This window comes from Lampris incognitus, chromosome 9, assembly GCF_029633865.1.
Source record: "Lampris incognitus isolate fLamInc1 chromosome 9, fLamInc1.hap2, whole genome shotgun sequence".
Lineage (NCBI taxonomy): Eukaryota > Metazoa > Chordata > Actinopteri > Lampriformes > Lampridae > Lampris > Lampris incognitus.
In genome coordinates this window covers 28970498-28980953 of record NC_079219.1, presented here as the reverse complement: position 1 = coordinate 28980953, position 10456 = coordinate 28970498, and the positions used below count along the sequence as shown (strand labels likewise).

The following is a 10456-nucleotide window of genomic DNA, read 5'->3' as shown; positions in this document are numbered from 1 at the left end:
ACTTTACCCCCCCCCCCTTCCTTCTGACTGCAGGTATAAGACTAGCCATGTGCAGAAAGTTCTGTTTTAGCAAGAGCTTTGTTCCTACAGCCATACAAGCTTTAAATAAGTAACCTCCTCTCAAGTTACAAGAAATCCAGTCTGTGGTGCGTAGAGTGTCAAAATCCATGTCTCTGTCTCTGTTGTGTGACCCCTGCAATCAAGTGTCCCTATAAATCCTGTATTTTGTATAATTCTGTATATCTTACTTATTGGTGTTATGTATGCATCTACTGTGGAGAAGAATTCCCCCTTGAGGACAAATAAAACTATCCATCTATCTATCTGTCTATCTGTCAGTCTGTCTCTCTATCTATCTATCTCAAATTGTGAAAGCTCAAAGCTATATGTTATCTCCAAGTAGAGGGAAAGTAGAGAGAGGGGGGGGGGATGAAGGAGAAGTAAGGAGGGAGAGCCAACTGGTAGCCTCCTGTGTCCTGCTGGGATGAAACGTAAAGTGCTCTTCCAGCCACCACGTCCTTGCAGCCCATAACATCATCTAAAGGAATGTACAATGATTCCACATGAAGCACCCATTGGGAACCCTCCTATTGACAGGGGATTACTTGGCAGGTTGAAATGTTGCTATCTTTGAAATGCTGCCTCTCCTATACATCCATCTAACTCAGCCTCTCTGTGCGACACAGTCACCTTGCTGACTTGAAGTTTGCTGTTGAGTACTGTATAGCATGAATATAATATAGCATAGCATAGCAAAGCATAGTATAGTAGAGTATAATTTAGTATAGTATAGTAGTGTGATATGATATATCATATTTTCCAACATTCTTCAGGGCTACCCAACTTCCAATGCCGAGCCGATGTCCGACTGCTCTCTATTTTTCTCCAAGTATTTGCTTATTTTAAATGTCAATCCTCTTGTGCTACCTTAAGTCTTTACTCTGTTTAATTCAACACGTTAGAGACATTTAAAAATGTTCTTGCATCATTCATTGAATTACAAGTCATATAGCTTTTGCATGTGTGGCATATTAAGTTAAATGCCCACACAGTAAATATCACCATTTGGCTTTCATTAATCAATAAATACAAAAACTGAGTGACAGTAGAAAAGACTCTCTCTCAAACCCACACACAATTTGTGATTGTGGTTTTGGTCAATGCATGTGTTTAGGATTCACCTACGAGTTTTGTCCCTAAGTGGTATCCATAGCTTTTGTTTACACTGCCTGAACATTTTTTTTTGGTCAGAAAGATGTGAGACCTGTGTGTGTGTGTGTGTGTGTATGAGCAAGAGAGAAAGAGAGACACCGAGTTCATGTCTTTAACACAGGGTTATGTGTTTTGCTGCTATTCAACAATAAAGAACACCGTTTGCAACAATCGGTCTGTTTATTTAGTAGCCTCGACCCAGGTGCTATTAGGCTGACATACAATAGGCTGTGACTTCCAATCAGTGTATTATGTAGGGCAAACAGGCCAAAAACGAAATAGTACAACACTGCTCACTTTGCTGTAGCCTAGGCTAAATTTGGAGGTTTGCAGGTCAGGTCGGGTGGTTAATTAACACATATTTATTTTTCAGGTGGTGTGGATTGGCTCTCATAATGGGTTGGGTGGGTGCGGGTATTAAAAAACCCTGACTTGCGCATCACTACTGTACCACCATATAAATGTGACTTATATACTGAAGTTACATATATATACGTACATGTGTGTGTGTATGTGTTTTTTTCCCTCGCAACAATATGTTTTTTGTTGCGTGCAACTTGTGCTCCGGTGCGACTTGGTAGTCTTGGAAATACGGTACACACCTCAGGGGACAATTTATCTCACAGATGTCTGGCAAAATATATTTTACAACACATCAATGCTATCATATTCGTTTATTTTACCTTGAAGCCTGCGGTGTAGTTCATAAAGCCATTCTCGGGTGTCCCTGGATTTTCACAGGTGGTTCTGGTGGGCTCTGAGAAAAGAAATCATTGTCCTGCTGAGCTGAAGCATTTGAAGGATATAAATGATAATGTGACTAAGGGATGATCACTGATAACTACAGAGTGAGTTTTTCCCTAATGTACTGTGCACACCAATCAATCACCAATCAGGATCAATCACTTAAGTAACCTTGCCTTGCCACCTCAGGTTTTCAAGAGATGGTGCTTTTGTCTCTTAAAAGCTCTTTCCCTTTGAAACATCCAAAAAAACTGGTGACTCATTAAAGCAATTAGAGTCTTCAGCGAAAATATCTTTGATTAAGTAACAATAGTTCAGAAAAAGAAAGAACTAAAATGCTCCATTACAGAGACATCTAACCCTTGGTGCAAAAACATCAAAGTATGGTGAACACAAGTGTATATGTAGGTCACAGAGAGCAACAAAACTATTTTAATCCAATTTGGACAATGTCAGCCTCTTTAGCTGAATTTTGTTTATCCCTACTTTCTTTTTACACCCAAATGTACTTGACCAATTACCCCACTCTTCCGAGTCATCCCGGTCGCTGCTCCACCCCCTCTGCCGATCCGGGGAGGGCTGCAGACTACCACACGATTCCTCCAACATATATGGAGTCGCCAGCCGCTTCTTTTCACCTGAAAGTGAAGAGTTTCGCCAGGGGGATGTAGCACGTGGGAGGATCACGCTATTCCCCCCAGTTCCCCGGAGGAGGCGCTAGTGCAGCAACCAGGAAACATACCAACATCCGGCTTCCCACCCGCAGACGCGGCCAATTGTGTCTGTAGGGACGCCTGACCAAACCGGAGGTAACACGGGGATTTGAACCGGCGATCCCTGTGTTGGTAGGCAATGGAATAGACTGCTATGCTACCCGAACGCCCTGTTTATCCTTACTTTTGCCTTAACAGAATCAAAAAGAGAATTGCTAGGAGCATGAATTACATCAAGTTCTCCTCCGTTTTATCTTCCAGCCGACAACTTGTATCTCCTCTTTTGTCATGTTTGTTATTTTACTTGTCTCAAACAGAAGACTTGTCGCTACTATGGCAAGGAACCAAATTGGCGATTATCATGGGAAATGCATTGTTAATTATCAAATCATAAAGTTAGTGTAACTTCTTAACTTTAATGATTTGACATGTGGAGAAACAAGATTTCGGCATCACACAGAACATTTGAAACACTGGTACAAATCAGAAGTAAACCATGCTATAAACTGGTGATTTGAATTGAAGCATATCTAGCAAAGTTTCAGAAGAAGGACCATACCTCAACAGTACCACTTCCGGCATTCCTATAAATACCCCCATCAAACCCTCTCCTTTTCCGCTCTCATATTCTGCACCCCTCCCCCCACCAATTTCTCTCTGTTTCTTCCTCTCCTTCCTCCCCTTTGTAGGTTCCTGAGGGAGTCCGCCGTTGCCCAGGTGCTACGGTGGATTCCATACCAAGCTTCTCCACAACGCAGTTAGCAAGCGGAAGAACTACAACAACTACACACACCAATCATTTTTCTTTAATAAATAATTTAAACACATCTTGCTGATGGCATGGTCCTTGCTAGTGAAACTCTACTTGGCTCTGACTAGGTGAGTCTATACCTATACACCGAGGCTGAGATCCACTCCAAGTGCTGTCCTCCTGGCAGATGCGTGTCGCTGAGCCCACCAGTACAAAGGAGACACTGCAGCTAAATGTCACCTCAGACTTGAAGATGAAACTGCGCCCTTCTCGCTGTCCTTTGGCAGGGGTACCAGGATCTCCACAGAACTTGGCTGAAAACACAGAAAGGGCTTTCTACCGTAACAGCAATTATAGGAAGTCAACCATTTCTCTGCAAGCAGTGCATGTAATTTTGTACCATGGCTACCCTTTGGGTTCTGCCTGCACTACACGGCAATGCTCTTACACTATTGCTAAGCCGTTTTTAAAGTCCTTTTTTTGCCGTATTAACAAAACATACAAGAAATAATTTGGACACCATTTGTTCAAAATGCTCCTATTCGACATTTGAAATAATATTGAAATAATGAAATATTACTAGGGCTGGGCAAGATCCTCAGGCAAAACTCTGCTATCCATTCCAAAGTCACGGCTAAAAGCTAAAGGTGACTGTGCATTTGCTGTTGGAGCCCCCAGACTTTGGAACGCCTGATGAGATCCGGCGTGCTGTATTGGTGCCCCATTTTAAGTTGCTCTTCACAACACAGCTGTATAAAACTGCTTTTAATTCTAGATTCTTTTGTTTTGTTTTTTGTCTATTTTGGTTTTTACTTATCTATTTATTTCTTTTGTTTGGTTTTATTCATTTTATACTCATATTTGTTATTGCCCCTGTAATTCCTGCTTTGCTGACTGACACTTTGTCCTTTTCTCCCATGTCTTTTATTATTTTACTTTATTTTATGTATGTACAACACTTTGTAATGCTGTTTTGAAAAGAACTAAATATATAAATAAATAAAGTTATTATTCATAATAATTCAATATCATCAATTGTTTTCTTTTCTTTTTTGGCTCCCCCTCCTCCCTTTTTCTCCCCAATTGCATCCGTCCAATTACCCCACTCTTCTGAGCTGTCCCGGTTGCTGCTCCACCCCCTCTGCAGATCCGGGGAGGGCTGCAGACTACCACATGCTTCCTCAGATACATGTGGAGTCGCCAGCCGCTTCTTTTCACCTGAGAGTGAGGAGTTTCGCCAGGGGGACGTAGCATGTGGGAGGATCACGCTATTCCCCCCAGTTCCCCCTCCTCCCCGAATAGGCGCCCCGACCAACCCGAGGAGGCGCTAGTGCAGCGACCAGGACACATACCCACATTCAGCTTCCCACCCACAGACACAGCTAATTGTTTCTGTTGGGACGTCCGACCAAGCTGGAGGTAACACAGGGATTCAAACCGGTGATCCCCATGTTGGTAGGCAACGGAATAGACCCACCCAGATGCCCAATTATTTTCTTTCAGTGGTACTGTATTGGGATGAAATTCGGATATTTTCATATCGTGATACACAGTTTTGTTGACTAAATCAGTGATAATCAGAATCAATCACCTAAAGTTTCTCACCAATTGAGGCCTGAAATATATAAAGGAAGTATTATTTGAAAACTAGTTCTGGTTTGATATTATACTTTATATTACCAAACAGTTCAACTTGATGAGCGTGAGTTGGGTTCTTAAACATGTTATTTTTGCCTATTTAATATGTACTGATTAAGGGTAAAATTTTCTGAGATTATTGTGGTAATATTTTATATTTCACCCAGCACTATATAATAGCTTCTAGCAATGCAGCTGTACTATTGACTTGATAACAATAAAATCTGAGCATGGTGGGCGTTGGGGAGTGCGCCATGCTGAATTTGACTTTGCTGTTTTGCTATATTCATAAACTTTAATCTGAATACCTGACTGTGAAAAAAGCAAAGTGGAAAATGTGGAAGAAGTACACAAAATGATGGCTCATTCGAAGTGCACTGACTTACACTAAATCTTGTAGCACATATTCCTTGAGCTATTTTATGTGTGTAGGCAGTTAATACATTGACAGCCTCATTTTGGACTGAATTATTCAATCCAATCAGGGGTTTTTATTTCCAGCAATCAACTTGGGCGGTGAGTGGTTTCGGTAGGCGCCGTGAATAAGGTACCTTGGCATGGGTGAGGGAGGTCATGGCACTCTCAATTTGGATCAAAATAATTACCCAGTGAAATATTAATTTCCCTGACAGGGCCTGGGGGTTAACACAATTGAAGTCATCTGCCATTGTAGTTGCTCTTGGAGCCTCTCGTGTTATGTGGGCTGTTTTAATGGGACTCAAACTGCAGCATTGGCAGGTGAGGCCCACTGAATGATTGCTGCTGCTACACTTCCGCTTTATGGCCCATAGTCACCTAATCAAATGGATCAGAACACCTTCAAGTAATGCGGTAAAGGCGACAGAAGATAGCTGTTTTTTTCTCCCTCCAACAAAGCATCCCTCACTCCATCCTTCTTATCCATCAGTCTGTCTACCCATTTCCACCAGATACCCATCAGTGAGGGTTATTTTTCTGCTGTTGGGGGTTTAGAACTGTTCTTTGTGGGGGAAAGTGAAGGCAAGGTGGAGAGTCATGGCATTCAGTCACACAACCAAGAGTAGTGGCAGACCACTTTTTGGATCAGGCCAATAATACAGCAGAGCTGCTTCTCAAGACCTACGTAACATTTGCTGCTGCTGCATGGAGGTCTGGAGACAGAGATAAGTTCTCATGAGCTTTCTTTCCAGACGCCAAGAACTAACAGGATCTTGCAACTGCATTTCACTGACATAATAGATATCTGTTAAAATCGAAGATTAAATCCAGTGCATGAAGGAATGTCTGAATAAACATATTACAGAAAATACAGTTATCTCAGTACCAAATCCGTGTATTCAGAGACCAATCTTGTCCCAGAAAAGGTATTTGGTCATACATTGGTCATACATAGGTTTATCTCATAACAGATGCATTGTGGATTCAACAGACTTCTCTGCTGGGCTTGCCTAACTGTATTTGATGTACTAACAGAAAAGATGCAGATGTTATGATTGGGTCCAAAAGCATTTCTTGTAAAACACTTTTCAAGAGTGTGACTCTTCACATTTGGATAGCAATTTCTTGAGGGTAGACAATACTAGCCAAATAGGTAACATGCACATCAGTCACAGGCTTCCAGCCTCAGGGAAAAGTTGTACTATTTTATAAAAATGTAAGAGAAATGGCCACCGGCCAAACCATGCTCAGCATATTTAATATGCTCGTGAGAAAGCAAGACAGAAAGAGGGAGAGGAGAGAGAAGAGAGAGAGAGCGAGCGAGAGTCTTCAAACTTTCTCCCACTCTCTCCTACAGCCTCTCTGCTTCCTTGATGAATTATCCATGCTTTGAAGTCATCAGTATGCAAAGGCCAGATTCAAAGTTGGGATCACATTCTCATCCCTGCAGAACATAAACTAGCCCTCACAGACACTAAGTTCTTCTGCTTGATGTCAGTTTTCTCTGTTTTTTCACATGGGAGATGGAAATACATGGATGTGTAGGCATTTTCTCTCTGAGCATGCTTAGAAAACAAGAGAATTGTAGGAATTGATCATCAATATTTCAAAATTAAGAACTATGACCATCTTCAATGCTTTTTTTTGTCAAGCAAGTTAGAATAACATTAAAATCAGTGAATACACTAAATTTAATGTACTTGTATTTCTTCTAGATGGTAAAGATATAACTCAGTAATGCTATACACTGTACTCATAGTAAATGTATAATTTTTCAACAGATGCCTACTGTACTCATAGTAAATGTATATTTTTTTTCTGTAGATGCTTGCTGTTTTATACAGTATTTCATCCAACAGTAGTGCTTAGTATGTGTGGCAATCATATTTTCTAGACCTTTAACTAAATATCAATCTGTCAAATAAATGTAAGTGCGTATGGAAACAACTATTCTCCAATAAATATATCAGGTTACATAAAACAGATTATACATACCAGGCATACCAGGTATTTGCAGCATATGCATGCCACCCTCCCCTCAAAAAACCAAAAAACCAAAAACAAAACTGCTTAACAGATCAAGATAGTTACAATAGTTTCCTAATTGTATCACATGTACCTACAAGAGAACTGCAATGCCTTGTCTACACTTGCAACTGCTCCACGACAAATGTGTGTTTTGGAAACAACGCTAACCGTGTTAACAGTGAATGCTGCAGCTACACTGTGTGTAGGGACGCTAACTAAGGATTTAAGTCTTGATAATGACTCCACACGGTGTAGTGATTCAGGCCCCTGTCTGCTGCAGATACTGCTTTGCTGACGTTTTCATGCATAGATAATTGCTTTTTCCACTCCAAATATGATCAGCACTTTCTCCCCTATTGTTTTAATTGCAGACACCCATTTGCCAAAGAAATCCTCAGTGACTTATCAGACATGAGTGTACTTAGTACGATGTAGTAAGTGGGCTATTGGGGTTAAGGGGTTAGGTATAGGAGTAGTACCTTCCCTAGACGGCCTTTCGTGGCATCCTAGACTGGTTTCCATACACTCCAGCATCATGTGACGCGCAAACTATAGCCTCTCCATGATGAATGACTGTCTGTGCATGGTGAAGAGCCACACCCTCCTCGCAGTAATCCTGTTAACGTTGTCAGGGGACAACAGAACAGAACACGGCGGCTCTAGAGGAGTAAACCTCAATAATAAATCCTGCTATTCCTATGGGTAGCAGTAATCCCAGGTGCAATCATCGATAGACTGATGTTATGGACGGGGGGCATCGTGGCTTTGCAGATGATCAATGCATCTTGACAATGGAAAGGCACAAAATCTCCAGTTAGCAGAGAACCATAGAACTGCATATGGAGTAGCACCCCTTGCTTTAAACAAACATGTGCAACCAAAACCCTATTTGGGCGTCCTGACGGACGACCTAAGTGAGGAGGTGAGGAGTAGGCGAGCTTACTTTTAAATGTTATGGAGGGTGAAGTCAGTTGCGTGTGATAATTATTGATCAATCTGGATGATGTCTACATGGCTCTTAATCTAGGTTGCTTTTGCTCTTTACATTATAAGTACTGCTTGCTCCTGTATGTTAGCTAATATGTGGTGGGACTGTTCATTGGAATGACTGCATGTACTGAATGGTTATCTGCACAGACCCCACAAAGGTCACAGACACTAACTAACATTAAATGTCTGCACAGCTTTGCAAAATTGCTCTTCTAGGGTGGTGATGTTGAGAAATGATTGGAGTGGTGTCGGTGGTGTGCATGTGTGTTGAGGGAGGTGCTCATTATAATCAGAGCAAACACTACTTGATATCCAATGCCTGATGAGTAGAATCTTGTGCCTTTTTTTTTCTTTTATCAGAGCAGAAGGGCTTGATTTTAAGTGAAAGCTAGCAGCATTCATTACTGTAAACTTTAAGACCAATAAAAAGAAGCAAACATGACATAAGCTACCATTGCGAAGAGTTAATCTTGTTGCATTATTTTATCTATTTGAAATTTGACAATGATGTGGTGATTCTGTTGGACAATCAATCAATATTACTATGTTGTCTTCACTACAGCGAAGAAGCTGCAGTTATCCAACTAGCTAAACTCTTTCTTGCAAAATGATGATGTGAGCCATAATAAGCTTTACTCGCTGTTTAATGTGGCTTTTTACACCATCTTACACAGACAGAGTGAAAATTGTAGACAGACAGAACACAAACAATTACCATTTTGTTGGCAACATGTGCTCTTCCCTATATGAATACATGTAAATAAAATGTTCCTTGTGACAGCGTTTTCAGGTAAGCCATTAGCACTTAGAAGAGCGAAACTGGGGTCATTCCTCTTCCGTGCCTCATAGCATATGAACCTGGTGAAGAATTCAAATGGTAGAAATTGTCTTCCATTTTCTTCTTTGTGCCTCGAACCAGCAGAAATCAGTTTTTCTTGAGCCACATAGGGTAGTTTCGCAACTATTGGTTCAATCCCATGTGCAGTATCCAGGTAGGACAGGGCTGGGAATTATCCATCCTCCTTGGCACACTGCAGTTCCATTAGAAAGTCTGCTACTTCCCGGAGCTTCATATGGTCTTTCTCTGAAACTCTTTGGGAAATTGTCAAGCCAGTTGAAAAGAGCCTTTTCGATCATTTCAGGTGCTGCATAACATTCCTGGAGATGTTCCCAGGCCTTCTCGAGTTCTGACTGGATTTGTTGTGTGCTGACTGTAAACGTTTGATGTGGTTACTGGATTCCCTACTGAGCCATTTAGTCATCAAGTCCAATTCCCCAGTGGCTGTGAGGCCTAGCCCTTGAGTGGCGTTGCGGTATGATGACTTCCAAGCACGATAGTTTTCAGGCTTATCGTCAAATCGATATAAACTCGAACTCAGCAAGTCGTGGTGAGCTAAGTACTGTGCCAGGTGTTCGTTTTGCAGGTGCAGTGGTTAGCTGTCGGCATACACTGGGGCTGGAAAGACTGTGTGGACTCGTTTAAGTCCATTTCTGAATTTCTCCTATGGTCACATTCTCCATGTGGAGCCTGATTTTCAACTTTGATTGCTGGTGGCACATACTCATAGCCAAAATCGTCACTGGCTAATGCAGGGTGACTAGTATTATTTGCATGTAGTGGCTCATTTGGAAAGACAGAGGGCTGCCATCTTGTGGTGAAAGGATTGTTAGAGCTTACCTGAAAGGTGTCATTTGCAGGGGGCTGAAATGTTGAAGGGCAAGTATTAATGACTGCTTGCGCTGGGGAGTCGGCAGGCGGATGGCTTTTTTGTACTTGTGGGTCAAAATGAGACTGGACGTATTCACTTGTTCATTCCATTTTGTCTTCCTCTGACGGGCCTGCTTCATCCAATACAACACAATTTTCCATTACATTTGCTGCTTTCCACACAGCCACTTCGGCTTCAGCAGCCATTGCCTCTTGTCAGATAGCGAGCATTTCTAGCTCAGCATCCCTCGCCTT

The 10456-nt window shown here is 41.7% G+C and overlaps 1 protein-coding gene across 1 annotated transcript in view; it reads right to left on the bottom strand.

Moving 5' to 3' along the window:
* Window positions 1–10456, bottom strand: part of LOC130118211 (CUB and sushi domain-containing protein 3-like) — a 473370-nt gene that overhangs the window by 33408 nt on the left and 429506 nt on the right. The window contains 2 exon segments of the mRNA XM_056286604.1: window positions 1896–1969; window positions 3561–3734. Coding sequence (XP_056142579.1) covers window positions 1896–1969; window positions 3561–3734 — 248 coding nt within the window.